The sequence below is a fragment of the Dermacentor albipictus genome, chromosome 6 (genome assembly GCF_038994185.2).
Source record: "Dermacentor albipictus isolate Rhodes 1998 colony chromosome 6, USDA_Dalb.pri_finalv2, whole genome shotgun sequence".
Taxonomy (NCBI): Eukaryota; Metazoa; Arthropoda; class Arachnida; order Ixodida; family Ixodidae; genus Dermacentor; species Dermacentor albipictus.
The window spans coordinates 95,722,480-95,738,655 of record NC_091826.1 but is presented as its reverse complement, the minus strand read 5'-3'; the positions used below and the strand labels follow the sequence as shown (position 1 = coordinate 95,738,655).

Genomic DNA, 16,176 nt, shown 5'->3' with positions numbered 1-16,176 from the left:
CCTTGTCCAAAGGGGGCGTGCTATTTTACAACCTCAGGCCTGCTTTCAGGCTACTGGCATGTGCCAACCTGGCATGTACCAGATGCGCGGAACGCAGGATGGGATGTTTTTGCGCTGGATTGAATGTTAAATTCAATTGGCTTTTATGACTGTTGCGAGAGTGCTTGGCATGTTGGTGAAATAACAAAGCTCAGGTGATTACAGTATAAAAGGAGTCGGTGCAGTAGTATGGCTTCCACAGCTTGTTTTATATTGAAGATAAATTTGCTACTTTTGTGCACACCCCAATAAATGCTGCAATACTGTCGCAGCCAGAAAACAAGGGCAAACACGTGAAAAACGCACGGGAAAAGTAATCAGCCACACGCTCATGCGGACTTAAAAATTGAGCACCACTCTCCAGGCACTGTTTTCCAAACCTAAATGGTTAACTGCGTGCACAGACGGGGACAGAGTGAGGAACAAAGCTGCTCGGCGCTAATTAGCGCTGTTTCCTGTTCTTCCTCGCTCTGTCGCCGTCTGTGTGCGCTTTTAACCCTTTAAGGTGCTTTACCAATTAGTGCACCAAAGCATCCTTGCTTATGAAAAGTTTAATCAAAACCGTAATTTTGGATGCAAGGGCAGTATGCTTTATTATTTCTGGCTCTAGCTAATTAATACGAGCGATTACAACATGCGTTATCTTGAGAGCTCAAATATATGCTTGGCGGCACAAACTGTCCTAAATGAATTCTTTGATTCCGGCTTCCCCTATTGTAAACCCAACTCTTGTATAAGTATGATATGAAGATTACTGCCACTTATTTTAAGCACTCAAAGGGATCTAATGTTGAGATTGACCGTTGCTACGCCAGCTCCAAATTTAGAGTTCATTCTCGCATTGCTTTATTAGAATGTGTCTTCCATGTTATGCTAGTTTATTGTCAAGGTCCGCTTTTCTTTATCGACTGCTTCCTTTCTAGTTTTTGCCTTCATCTGACTGAACATTGACACGATGGTGCGTTCTCTAATTTTAGGCGATGTGTACACGCGATCACACTGTGTTAATATTATTACTATATTATCAAGCGATGCTCGAGGGACGAGCCGCCGCGAGAACGACGACGAAGTGGGTCTGTGCCCTTGGTGCGAGCGAGTGTTGGCCTTGCGGTCTGGCTCATGTGTAAATAGCTTGTATATAGCCTCTTTCATCTGTGTATTTCCACACTTAACATTCTGGTGGAGGTCAGCGATGCCCGTCCTCACCACGGAACTCCGGAGTGGTCGGTACATCGAGCTTGTCACCATGCCTTCCGGTGACGAGACCGCCTCTGCAACGGCTTCGGCTTCTCAGACTGCTCCAATCATCACGGTTGCCCAACATCGCGACCCTGGTGTGTTCTCTGGCCGGAGGGAGAGGACGTTGACGAATGGATCATGCTCTATACGAACGCGCCAATGCTAGTAACAGGTGGGACCCAACGACCATGCTCGCCAATGTCATTTTTTATCTCGGCGGCACCCCACGCGTGTGGTACCAAACACATGACGACGAGATAAACAGTTGGGATAGCTTCAAAGAAAAGCTCATGGAACTGTTCGGCGACCCCATTGGGCGCAAGGCTGCCGCGAGAAAGGCTCTTGCGTCTCGTGTTCAGACATCTACAGAATCGTACATTTCATACATCCTCGACGTCTTGGCTCTCTGCGGCAAAGCGGACGATACTATGTCTGAAGCAGATAAAGTGTCGCGTGTGCTAAAAGGCGTCGCCGACGATGTTTTCAATTTGCTTGTTTTAGTCCACGTCTCGAGCATCGATGCCATCATAAAAGAAGTCGTCGCTTGAACAAGCTCAGAGCCGCCGTATCGCACATCACGCGACTACTAAACACTGCTGCTACGTCGACATGTGAGGGTCGACCGCGTCAGACCACCCCCTGTGACGACGTAACCCGTATTGTTCACCGTGAGCTCGAGGCCGCCTGTTTGCCAGCTTTCTCCGCGACGCCTCCCGATCCACCGGCAACCACAATTGCGATGATTCAGGCTGTCGTCAGACAGGAATTTGAGAACATGGGTCTCAACTCCGTGTCTTCATCGTCTCCACCCTAGGTTCCCCAGTTCTCTAGCAGCCCTCCTCGACCCCGGCAGTCCTGCAGTCCTTTTCTGCCACATCTCGCCGCAACCTGTCCGAATGGCGTACCCCTGATGACAGGCCGATCTGCTTCCACTGCTGTCGCATGGGCCACGTCGCTCGTCACTGCCGCAACCGATGGCCACCACCTCCTCGGACATACACCGCTGCTCATTCCCGCCCCTTTGGACCTTCTGTTCCCTATGCCACCCGCCATGAACCCATTGCCGCTGCTGCTCCTGCCCCGAACCTTCGCTACAGCCGCTCGCCCTCACCTCGCCGCCATCAGTCTCGTTCGCTCCAACCCAGTCGCTTCTCTCCGTCGCTTATCGCCTCCCGGATCCAGCCGGAAAACTAAGCACTGCAGCTTCTGGAGCTGAAGCTGCGTTGTCCACCCTGCCCTCAAATCCTCTGCTCACGTTACACACGAACCAAAACTTTCTTGACGTTTACGTTGATGGCTATCCTGTCACGGCACTTATCAATACAGGTGCACATATTTCTGTTATGAGCGTTGCCTTCCGACGACGACTGAACAAGCTCCTCACTCCAGCGTCAACATGCGTCGTCCGCGTTGCGGATGGCAGTACGGTGCCTATCATAGGCATATGTACGGCACATGTTAGCATCGCCGGCTACCAGACTCCTCTCCTATTCACCGTGATTGCTCATTGCCCCCACGACCTCATTCACGGCCTGCATTTTCTCTCCGGGCACTCTGCTCTTATTGACTGCTCTGCCAGTACCCTTCGCCTTGAGTTGCCGATTCTCATAGAACCTTCTGACGCACCCCAGTGCCACCTACGCCCCACCGGCTTTATTCGTCTGCCGCCAAAATCAATAGCCTATGTTGAACTCTTGTCTTTCCCACAATTTCCTGATGGCGAGTACCTCGTCACTCCTCTGCCAGATATTCCGCTGCAGTATGACGTTACTGCGGCACACAGTATACTTACTATTACTGCGAACCACACTTTATTGCCTATGTTTACCTTTGGATTGGCTAAGCAAATTCTACCGCAAGGTATTTGTCTTGCCAACGTTCACTGTCTCGGCGACCATCACGTGGCAACTTTATCGACCGATGCTTCTTGCGAGCTTAGCAGGCCCATCGTACCAGCCTCGGCCGCCGATCCCAAGATACAGAAAATGGTTGCGACGGACCTGTCTTCTGTGCAGGCTGAAGACCTTTACCAAGTAATATCGTCCTACAGAGATATTTTCGACTTCGACGATTGCCCTTTAGGCTATACTCTCACGGTCAAGCATTGGATTCTTACTGGCGATGCTATTCCTATTCACCGACGACCGTATCGAGTTTCTGCGCCAGAACGCCTAGTAATTCAAAGTGAAGTGAACAAAATGCCAGACAAAAACATCATTGAGCCTTCTTCGAGTGCCTGGGCGTCACCTGTAGTGTTGGTTAAGAAAAAGGATGGCACGTGGCGCTTCTGTGTATACCACCGTCATCTGAACAACATCACTAAGAAGGACGTCTACCCGCTCCCACGTATAGACGACGCCCTTGACTGCCTCCACGGTTCCACCTACTTCTCTTCTATGGATCTTCGTTCTATATACTGGCAGATTGCTGTTGACGACATAGACAGAGAAAAACACCGCGTTCATCACACCTGATGGCCAATACAAATTTAAAGTAATGCCGTTTAGATTAGGCAGCGCCCCTGCCACATTTGAGCGTATGATAGACTCCTTGCTCCGAGGTTTCAAATGGTCCACATGTCTCTGCTACCTCGACGATATCATCATCGTCTCGCCCACGTTCGACACTCACCTTGAGCGCGTCACAGCTATACTTGATGTATTTCGAAAGGCGAAGGTGCAACTTAACTCGTCCAAATGTCGTTTCGGCCACGGCCAAATTACTGTTCTGGGCCACCTCATTGACGCTTCCGGAGTACAGCCTGATCCCAACGAAACTCGCGCTGTTCGAGACTTTCCGGTTCCGAAGACAGCCGCAGACGTTCGAAGTTTTGTAGGGCTATGCCCATACTTTCGTCGTTTTGATCAAGATCTTGCAGTAATCGCTAGACCCCTCACTCATCTTTTGAAAAAAGGCGTGCAATTCTCTTGGGGTACTGCAGAAGCCGCAGCCTTCACTCGTCTCGTCACTCTTCTCTCGTCGCCACCCATTCTCGCCGACATCGACCCTGGTGCCCCTACAGAATTGCGTACAGATGCTAGCGGTCATGGCGTAGGTGCCGTCTTAGCCTAGCGTCAGCGTGGACAGGATCGCGTTATTGCTTATTCGAGCCCCCTCCTCGCACCATCGGAGCGCAACTATTCAATTACGGAACGAGAATGCCTTACTGTAGTGTGGGCGGTTGCGAAGTTCCGTCCTTACCTTTACGGTCACCTCTTTTCCGTAGTCACTGACCATCATGCTCTCTCCTGGCTCTCATCGCTACAGGACCCTACAGGCTGGCTTGGTCGATGGGCTTTGAGGCTACAAGAATTTTCACATTACGTGGTCTGCAAGTCTGGGCGCCTGCACCAAGGCGCTGACAGTTTGTCGCGTTACCCTGTTGGCGACCCTGACGCCTCCAATATTACCAGTTCTGCTTGCGTATTTTCTGTGTCGCAGCTGCTTCATTTCACCGACGAGCAACGTCGTGAAGCCTATATCAGAGCACTCATCGTCCTTTTTGAACATTCCCTGGCCGACGCCACTCTACGCGTCTTTCTCTTCCGCGATGGTACTCTGTACCGTCGTAACCTTCATCCGGACGGTCCGAGTTCGTACTTGTCATGCTTAAACACCTCCACTCAACCGTTCTAGAAGAGGTTCACGATGCACCAACGGCAGGACACCGCGGCGTATCTCGAACCTATCTATGACCGTGTATGTCACCGTTTTTTCTGGCTGGGCCTTGCCCGTTCCACACGACGTTACGTCGCCGCTTCTGAACTTTGCCAACGACGCAAGAAGCCTTCGCAGCTCCCCACTGGTTACTTTACCTGCAGCCGCTGGACATCCCTGCCAAGCCCTTCCATCGTGTCGGCTTAGACCTTCTCAGCCGATTTGCAAAATCTAGATTAGGAAACAAGTGGGTTGCAGTCGCGGCGGACTACGCGACCCGCTACGCCGTAACCCGCGCTCTTCCGACCAGTTGCGTAACTGATGTTGCGGACTTCCTCCTGCATATCCTTTTGATTCATGGTGCTCCGCGTCAATTGCTAACAGACCGTGGCCGTACGTTCTTAGCCAAAGTCATTGACGACATCATGCGTGCCTGCTTAATACAGCATAAATTTACCACGTCCTACCACCCTCAAACAAACGGCCTCACTGAGCGATTGAACCACACCCTTACAGATATCCTATCCAAATACGTTTGAGACGACCAGCGTGACTGGGACCAAGCTCTACCTTACGTTACCTTTGCCTACAACTCTTCCCGTCTCGAAAGTGCTCGCTTTTCGCCTTTTTACCTCTTGTATGGCCGTGAACCGACGCTACCACTGGACACCGTGCTTCCGTCCACCGCAGCTTCAACTACCGCTTATGCCGTGATGCTATCGCCCATGCTGACCATGCTCGCCAACTTGCGCGCGCTCGTCTAGAAGTCTCGCAACGCAAACAAAAGCGACGCTTCGACCTCCGTCACCGTGATGTCCATTTTGCGCCCGGCACCCTCGTGTTGCTTTCGTCACCATCGCGTAAGGTTGACCTTTGTGAAAAACTGCTTTCCTGCTACACAGGCCCATATCGCGTGCTTCGCCAAGTGACCGATGTCACCTACGAAATCATTCTAGCCACGCCCACTACGTCCTCCACTGTGACAACCAGTGACATTGTCCACGTCGCCCTACTCAAACACTACAGCTCTCCCCGCGCCTTGGATGTTTAATAGCACCGTGACGGCGCATTTGCCGCCGGGGGGTAGTATTACGATATCATCGAGCGATTCTCGAGGGACGACCCGCCGCGAGAACGACGTGGAAGTGGGTCTGTGCCCTTGGCGCGAGCGATTGTCGGCCTGGCGGTATGGCTTGGAGCGGTAGGAGCCTTGGAATAGAAGATGAAGACGCGCAGGAGTCTGGGCTCAGCAGAAGGGAAGAAAGAAGTGAGAATAAAAGGGTGGACAAGATGGACGCCAGTTCCATAGCAATACTTTCCATCTATTGTGTCTTTTAATTAGGAATGCTACATTATTTTGGCGCAGCCAACAGCGGACTCCAACATGTGGGTGACATTTTTCCTTGAGGAGACCTCCGCAGAGAAGATCATTTTTTTCGAGATACCAGGCTGAAGATGAACCAGCGGGTGAACTACCTCGCGAACTCAACTTGGCAGAGCTCGTGAACCTGGTTTTAGAGAAGGCTTCCATGGACAATGATGAACTACGTCGGCGGGATGCGGTGAAAGTGAAATTGCGTCTGGCGATCTTCGACGAATTAGTTCTTCAACCGATGCGTCGAAAGGACTCTGGATCACAGTCGTCGACGGAAGAGGTGAGCCTCGCTTTGAAAGCTATTCGGCTACAACAAGAACAGATTTCGCAACAAAACCAGCTGGTGACATCGCTTATAAGCTCTTTAAGCTCTGAGAAGCCGGTGACTAAATTTGTTGAACCCGATGCGTTCGATGGCATGTCTTCAAGGCCAGAAGGTTGGCTTGAATTCTATGAATATGCCGCTGGGAAGAACAATTGGCACTCTAATCAGGACAAGATTAGTAACATGCGTAGTTACTTAAGCGGTGTTGCACGGAAGTGGTATGATTTGCACATTATTGAAGAGGCTGGCAACTCTTGAAATCGGTGGAAAGAAAAATTCTTGACGACATTCCGAAGCAACGCTGTGCAAAGGTGGGACGCCGCGCTTAATTTCAAATTAAAGCAAGGCTCCCTCATCGAGTATTTCTTTGAAAAACGCCGCCTTTTAAAGCTGGCCGAGCCTATATGCTTCCTCCTTCTGCCGTAGTAGCACTAATAATGCACGGACTGCGCGGGCAAGTCTTGAAGCAAGTGAAAATACAGTCACCTAAAACTATGGACGGGCTCCTGGAGTGCTTCACGACATACCGTTTACTTCAGAAGAAAATATAAGCGCTACCTCAAGCAGTCCCTTCACACTCTCCGGCACGGATTGGCCAAGCCGTAATCAGCGAGAACGACGCCGCCTTGCAGGCGGCACAGAGAAGTTGGGTTGGCGCGCTCCCAGAGCTCGGGTGAATAACGTCAAAAGTGACCCTGTCCCTCAGGTTTCGGACGCTGAAGAGGCTCCGACGACAAAAAACTGATTAACAAGGGTGATCAGTCCGACCCGATGACCACAACTGAGACTTTATTTAACTTGCTCTAGCCTACTTCACATCCCTGTCAAAGTGGGAAACCGACATATGATGGCTTTGGTTGACAGCGGTGGTTCTGTGTCTATAATTATTGCCAAGCTGGTAGATGCAAGTCACCTGCATAGTGGAAGAGTACTACGGGTGCAAGGTTACGATGGAAAAGTGACAATGCATAATCAATGGGTCTCGTTAAACATCGAGTTCCAAGGTCATGAAATAGAGAGTGAAGTACTGGTGATGGAGGGGGTGACGTATGACTTTCTGCTATACAGACCAGATATAAAGAAAGTAAAAATCAACGTATACTGGGACGATGCGGTTTTAGTGGAAGGACTATCAAGGCAAGAGACACGGCCGGATAGAAAAGATGACCTGCATGATGTAAAGTGCGCGGAGGATATTGCAACGACCTATCCTGAACTGGTATGCATAGGAAGCTATCCACCAGCGATGACGTCACAAAAGGTGCCTTTCGAACTAACCGACAAGACCGTCATCTGGAAATCACCTTACAGCATGTCAAGAGAGCGCAAGATATGGTTGAAGAAGGAATTGCACGAGATGCTAGACGCCAATATAATCCGGCCTTCGGTGTCACCCTTCGCCTCTCCCATAACTATTGCGCCGAAAGAAGATGGAACTTTCAGACTGTGCACAGAATACAGGGTTCTCAACCGACAGACAGAACTTATACCATTTCCCATGCCGAAGATAGACACGATTATAGAGGAGACCGGTGGTAGCCGATATTTTTCACGTATTGACTTGTGCAAAGGTTTCTGGCAGATCCCGCTAACCGAAGAAACAAAAATGTGCACTACTTTTATCACGCCCTTCGACCTGTACGAGTATAACCGGCTTCCTTTCGGTTGGAAAAACTCACTAGCATGGTTACAGGAGCTTATGAATGAAGTCCTGAAGCCTTTCCTAGATGTCTTTTGTAACGTGTACATAGATGATATTATCGTCATCTCCAAAACAGAGGCGGAGCATCAGGAACACCTGTCCGAGGTATTAAATGCCTTGAGCTTGGCATACCTCAAGGTTATTTTTATGAAAAGTGCGTTCTTTCAAAGAAAAGTTGTGTTTCTTTGAAGTATCTTTGATGGGACTACCAAAAGCACGAAACAACAGTCCGTCGAGAGGGTATCCCAGCTGGTAAAACTTTATGACGTCCACTCATTGCGTGCGTTTTTGGGATTAGCAGGACATTTCAGACCCTTCATAAAAGACTTTCCCATCAAAGCAAGATGCCTCACGCGCCTAAGGCAGAAAGAAGTTTCATTTGAGTGGGATGAGGAATGTGAGAGAGTCTACCGTGATCTGGTGCACAGAATCTCTGCTGACCCTATTCTACGCATACCAGATTTCACTTTACCTTTTGAACTGAATACCGACGCCTTACACTGTGGGACAGGTGCAGTCTTGTACCAGAAATGTCCAGAAGCATCCGGCCGCGAAAAGCGACACGTAGTAGGTTACTACATCTACACTCTCAAGCCACCTCAAGTCAACTGCACCACTACTGAAAAGGAAGCTCTTGCAGTCCTTAAAGCAATTCAGTACTTCCGTACGTACATAGAAGGTGCGTAATTTGCTTTGTTCACCGATCACCAGGCCCTCACTCACCACTTGAATATGACCCAACCTAAGGGACGTATCGCCAGATGGGTGAACTATTTGCAGCAGTTCGATTTCACCATCTCCCACAGACCTGGACCCCTTTTGACTGCTGCAGATGCGTTGTCTAGACTGATGATAGAGGCCAACAACGAACAATCGGAAGAAATCAATGAAATTAAATTGTGGGAAGGCACTGAACAACTGATTTTTATGGAAGGTCGCTATCAAGTCCCGCCAACTCTGGTTTCCAGGGTGCTTTATTTGTACCGCGATCGCCCAGAATCTGGAGGACACGACGGATTTTGGCGCACCTACAACAAGCAAGTCAAGCGATTTACGTGGCCTCACATGAAAGAAGACGTAAATCGATACGTTCCTTCATGCCACATTCGTCAAGTCAACAAAGTGAAATATAAGCAGCCTACGGACACCATAATACCTTGCCAGTCGAACGTGCCTTTTTAAAGTTATACACCTGGATTTCGCCGAGCTAAATAAGGAACGAGAAGGAGTCCGAAAATCGCAAGCTTTTCTTCTGGCCATAGATGAATGCACCAGGATGGTCGTGGCATGGGCAGGAAAAGAAGATGCGAATAGTGTCATCGCCCTTCTCGAACGGGATATCTTTAAGACAACCAGGACGATTGTATGTGACAACGCTCCAGCGTTCAAGAGTGAAAAGCTAGCAAGATGGGCTCGAGACCACAATATATCAATGCAATTCTGTGCGCCATAGCATCCTGCAGCGAATGGGCTTGCAGAGCGTGCTCTACGAGATGAGAAACAATACATCAGGACGTACGATAGTTTCCCTGGTGGTTGGAAATGCTCTTTAGAAGCAGCTGTAATACATCACAATCGCTCCTACACCAGTGGCTTGGGATGCAGCCCGCAATTCGCTTCTTCAGGAGAAACCCCTATTCCTCAGGCGGACCGTGAACTGGGGAAAATCTCAAGATCGTCGAGGAGAGGAAACAGAAATCGCAGGAGCACAGGTACCATAAACGAATGAAAAAAATTTTCACAAGAGACATTGCTCAGATATCCCAGACATTCAAGTCACCGACCTCATTCTAGTTAGGAAAGGAGTAAGGGAATCCCTTGCCAAATTTTATGGTCGTTACTCTGTGACAAAGGCAGCCACTCAGAAAGGAATATTGAAGACTGTGTGGTACATTGGCGAACGTGGCTCAGTTCAATGTGCTTCGATTGGAAATGTTTTCAAATATTACCCTAGGAGGGGTTAGAAACCTGGAAGGGTGAAGCGGTATGAGCCTTGGAATAGAAGATGAAGACGCGCAGGAGTCTGGGTTCAGGAGAACAGAAGAAGGAAGTTAGAATAAAAGGGTAGACAAGATGGACGCCAGTTCCATAGCAATACTTACCGTTTATTGTGTCCTTTAACTAGGAACGCTACATGGTTCAAGTGTAAATAGCCTGTATATAGCCCGTATATAGCCTCTTTCATCTCTGTATTTTCGCACGTAACATTATATTTGCAGTGTCATCATTTTTCGCGCTAACTTGTAAGCTAAGTGTCTGTAGGTAACATTAAATGCTCTTATATATTAGTACATCACTGCTCATTAGATACGTGTCCGAATCATGTTTTCGATGTCAAACTGTGCATCGCTGTTATTGAAAGGGGTGTTTGCCTGCGTCTAGCTGTTCAGTGAAAAATAGCTGTCGCGCCGCCTCTCCCTCCTTGAATAAAAGAAAAGGAATAGAGTCGAATGAAACTCAAAGCGTTCAAGTATCAGAAACACAAATCCTTTGTCTAGCAGTGTAATAAAGGCAATATAACTGATTACATTCTGCACAGCGTTCCTCACCGTCACGATTACCTGCCTGCCACTGAAGATGACCAGACTTGTTCATCCCCACCTCCTGAACCATGCGACTGTCAATTATACTGTCTCCTTGATCGGTTCCCTTTATTATGACACTATTTGCTAGGGAGCCTAAATCGAAGCACATGATTACCATATAGACAGTGCTGTATCAAGGGCCGGCACGCAGCCTAGAAGCTGGCTGATCCTGAAAATAATGAGTAGTACGCTACACCAGTTTACTCGGCGATACACTGCCAATGGAGGTACACCAAACCCCCAACCTTAGGAAAGTTGGCATAGAAATGTTTCCCTTATTGGAGGAATCGCGCTGTTGATGACGTATATTTGATCGAAGAACATATATAGGGATAATTTTTTTACATCACTGCGTCATTCCATAGAAAACAATGCCTGCAGCCATGACACCTGGAAATATCGTGAGAAAAGGTGATGTGTTCATATGTGTGACCTTCCCGGCGAGGGAGCAGCAGCATAAATCAGTATCAGCCAGTAAATCATAGTCATGGTCATAATCAGTCACACTGAGGGTTCGCAAAAAAAATCGCTCTCCATGATGGCCACAATGCATGTGGCACTACTCATATACTCACCTGCCTTAACCTTTGCTGGCTGTTATCCCATTTTTACAATGTCGACATCTATTATTGTCAAGTGACCGGGGCGCTGTGCTTTCATCGTTGCCTTCAGTCTTCCTCCACCCAACATGTCCAAGGCCGTCTTGGTGGAATTTGACGAAATTCAGCAGAAACCTGGAACGAGCCTGCGAGCTGTCCTGGTCCTTGACCTTTCCACGAGTATGAAGGTGAGAGCTTTTGCTTCCTGCACTATTTCATAATAGTAACTTTTAAGAATATTGCGCCAATGGAAAGAAACGAGTTCGAATTCTTCAAGTGACATTCTAGCTAGGTTAAGCGATTACTGGTCAGTAATTTCACATCATGAAATATTCTGCGGAAATATAAGCTCGAATAGCCTTGTTTATTAGGCAATCTTGTTTTTTGAGTATGCGTAAAGCGGAGTCCTTGGTATCATGCCTGTACCTCACAAAAGGGGCAGTAAACTACCGTGCTAGAGCCGCGATACGGTAACCTTTTCTTCTTAAGGCTGTCACAGTCAACGTTACTAGACTAGCTTCAGTTTTAAAACTCGGCGCCGTTGCGCGGAACCGCCACCCGCCCGCGCCTTCGTGGCGCTGCAGTCGCGCCCGGCTTCACTTCCTCACTAGCCGGCTACGCGGGCGGGCCGGATTAAGCGCGCGGTGCAGCGTATTGTGTGGTTCGTTGTTGAAGGCGAATTTTAGCAAGCATGTAATCCGCGAAACTGTAGCTTTCGCCGAGTTTGTTGAGAAAAATTGGAGGACGCTTAAGCTTCGCCTTCAAGAGTGGGACGCGACAGCGTTCCCGTCGACCCGCCCAGGGGTATAAGACAATGCGCTACGGCACAGCAATCACTTACGATGCGCCCCACATCGGACTTAGCGCCCACCTATCACGCGGTGAGCGTCGAGCAACGCAGCGTTCGGCGCGGCAACGAAACGTGCGCCTGAGCGAACGAAACGAACCAAAGAACTCGGTGTCTCGGAGGGGAAACGATCTACGCCAGCCAAACGTCGTGATCGGCACGGGCAGAGAGATAGATAGTAATCTAAACCGGGAGCACGGCGAAGCGTCGTCAGGGGAGAGGGAGTCCCGCGACGCGCCTGGCAGCGGTCCCAATGCGCGCGCGGCGCGCCTCCTGTCGGGGCAGCGCCGTACATTGAGAGGAGGGGGTCTTCTGTGTTTGCCGCAAGATGGCTCTGCGTGTGCGGAAAGCGCAGAAGAAATGCAGCGGAAACGCACTTCGCAACTCGTGTAATTGTGACTTCTGTACGTTACATGTTCATAATTACCGATATACACCGCAGTATAACTTTCCACGGCTCGTTTCGAAGGCAACACCGCATTCACTAGAGGCGCGTTTGCACCGCTTGGAAGCATCGAACTCGTGGCTGAGTGGTAGCGTCTCCGTCTCACACTCCGGAGACCCGGGTTCGATTCCCACCGGGCCAATCTTGGAAGTTGCTTTTTATTTATGAAGCGCCTGCCGTGATTTATCGCTCACGGTCAACGCCGCCGACGCCGACACCCGACACCGACGCCGACGACACCGGCTTTTCTGCGACACGAGCTCCTTAACGCTATCGCGTTAATGTAAGCAGACGATGCCGACGTGCTGCGCACCTGGCTGCATAGGCGGCTATCGGAACGATGTCGACAGTTCGGCGCGCCGCTTTTTCTGTGCCGCCAGCAATGCGACGCTTCGCTCGGCGTGGAACAGAGCGATTCTGTTGTTGTTGTTGTTGTTGTTGTCCTGAGTGGCCGTGGCACATACCCACAGTGGGGGATTGGCCAAGAATCGGGCGGTTTAATTAGGTGCCTAAAATAATGATGATAATAAGGGAGTTAACAATTTGGGCGTGTGAGTTTAAAAGTAAACGTTTTGTGTTTGGAGAAAAAAAGAAATAATCAGATGAAAACCGGGTATAAGATAACAATAATAATAATAATAACAATTAATAAAAGATAAGAAATAAAAGAAAGCTATGGTTGGGAGGGAGAACGATCAATCCAACATGGAAATCGATTAGTTTCAATGAGGTAATTTTGGATCGCCAAGCAAACATTTCTGTTGCTGAACCCAACAATGGAAGCTCCAAAAGATAGGATCACAGGCACTGATAAAGTCAGACCAATAGAGCGAAGCGGGATTTCGAATAGTCGTTTTCTTATAATAGAAAAACGTCTGCAAGACAACAAGAAATGGTCGATTGTCTCCGCTTCGCCACAGAATGAGCATAGTGGTGAGGGGACCCGACCAGACCTGTGGAGGTAGAAGTTCAATGCAGTTATACGGCAGCGCAGCTTCGTGATGGACACTTCAATTTTCCGTGTTCGGCAAAAATCTCTGTTCCCAGGGTGCAGGAGATGTCCGTACTCCACAGAGTTAGTAATTTCGGAGCCTGATACTGACTGTATAATGATACTCCTGCGAAATCTAGCTGCAGTTACATAAGCAGTCAAAGGGCAGCAAGGAAGAATCGGGCCACTTATCGATGCCTTGGCTAGAGAGTCTGCAATTTCATTAATGATTAGTCCTTTCTGGCCGGGCACCCAAATCAAACGCACGCTTCTCAAGTAACCAGGTACCAATGATTGAAATGTCCTCATCACGCGAGAATCACTAGAAGCAGTAAGGGATGAGCACAATGATAAAGAATCAGTAACTATCACGGCTGACGTAATTGATGGTCCTAATTTGCGTAATGCTAGCACCACGGCCATGAATTCGGCTATTCCTTGTGCCGACCGGCACACGCGCTCGTGCCACTGCTCCTACGTTCATCGTCGTCTTCCACAGCTGGCTGCGTTGCCGTTCATCATTCCAGCGTAGAATTTCACTTCTGTCATCGTAATGGGGAGGCCGCGTTTACGGTGGGAGGGGCCATTGCTTAAGGCAGTATGAGCCACTCATTGTCTTACGTAACGGATAGATTTAATTTCTGAAGAAACTTAATTTTGAATAATCGCAAATCGGGCGAAAGCAGCTAATCACGCCTCCGAGCAAACTCGAGACATCGAACGCAAGCGACAACGGCGGACTACGGGCATATCGTCAGTGACGTCGTTCTCTCCGTCGCAGCCGATTGTGTGTGTTACCGCATAATTCAGAAATACTTTACTGAATCCTCTAGATTAACCCAGTGATAAACACGGGCCGCACGTTTCAGCTTCGCTGGTTAACCATCTTCACGGAGTGGAAGAGCAGATGATATTTTTTTGTGTGTGTGTGTGTGGCTTGTGTGTTCAAAGACTGACCTCATCTTTCTTTTTGTTGCGCTTCTTTGGCGTGGCGAGAAGCCTCGGTGGGGATGAAGATCATCCTAATCATACACTTTGGCCAAATGTTCAGGCTTCTGAGCCTAAACTGCGCGAAACGTTAAGACGGCAGGAAAAAACACAGCTTCTGCGCTTCGCTCTATGCGTTTCTTTCTTTCGTGCATTTTACCCTTATTACAGTATGAACCAACTGGCCCGATAAATCTTATTGCTGTAGGTGGATACCGCTTTCTCATGGTATCACTAATTCGGACAAGGGAGAACGCCAGCGAGCGTAAAACACGCGCAAACTGCCCGTCCGCACGGGCTGAAGGCTGCGGCGAGGCGTCTGCAGTGGAGCCCGATGGAACGGCGCTGCCATCCGGCGGCTGTCACAGAAGTGGCGACACCGGCTGTAAGCGCGCGGGCGGAGAGTTTTACAACTGAAGCTAGTCTAGTAATGTTGGTCACAGTAGCGTCTACGCGGGCACATCGGCCTAACTGAACCACCCTAGGAATAAATAAAGGAGTGAGCACGCAGTTTTCTGGCGCTCAGTTACCCACCCGATAACTCTGCGAAAAAAAAAGGTGTGAGCTTTGGTCTTGCCTAAAACACTTTACGCAGTTCCGCGGAAGCTTACAGAGTGGTGCAGCTGTAGGCTAATAATTCACTGCGATATAAAAAAGGAAATTCTCTGTCGCCTTCGATGTGGTGTCACGCTCTAAAAGATTCAAAATTCACAAACCGCACACCTCACAGAAAGGTTTCCCAGAAAAATATCTCATGGTGCAAAATAAAGCGTAAGCACGAAGCGCGTTAGAAGCGACCATCAAAAGAAGATTACAAGGCAGAATCCTGTACCCTAATCGAGCCGAGTCTCATGGCATTACAAAGGTTGAATCAAATGTGTTTCAATAATTGCTGTTGATGCAGAATGAACTAGGGTTTCTGGACACCAGCAGAAGATAGCGCACATGATTGGTTACATATATCATTCAACGAGTGGAGTATTTACTGTATTTCCTAAATATTTCAGGGAAATATACTTTATTGTCTTGTCAGTGGCGTAGCCAAGTCTAATTGAAATTGTAAAGGTTAGCATGCCGAAACCACCATGTCATTTCTATAGACATCATAATAAGGTCGTTTCAAATACATTTGCTTACGGTGTCCCTTTCCCGTGCGCCGACGTGATTGATGGCGAGCCCCCGTGATGGGTGCAGGAGTCTCATGGCACAGGGCACTCTTCAGAAGGCAAGAACTCTCGACTATTCCTAAGGGGCACGTTAAATAAACACCGCTGCCTAAAATTGTGCCCATGACGTCGTCTACAGCTCATATCGAGGTAGTGGGTACGAGGCCCAGAGGTCGCTGAACAGTGCATCGCCAGGGGGCTACATTGACAGGTCCTTGC

General features: G+C 49.0%; 1 protein-coding gene across 5 annotated transcripts in view; it reads left to right on the top strand.

Moving 5' to 3' along the window:
* Positions 1 to 16,176, top strand: part of LOC135907494 (calcium-activated chloride channel regulator 1-like) — a 158,352-nt gene that overhangs the window by 75,575 nt on the left and 66,601 nt on the right. For all 5 annotated transcript variants that reach the window (XM_065439194.2, XM_070520899.1, XM_065439193.2 and 2 more), the window contains one exon: positions 11,595 to 11,709. In XM_065439194.2, coding sequence (XP_065295266.1) covers positions 11,595 to 11,709 — 115 coding nt within the window. The remainder of the gene's footprint in view (positions 1 to 11,594; positions 11,710 to 16,176) is intronic.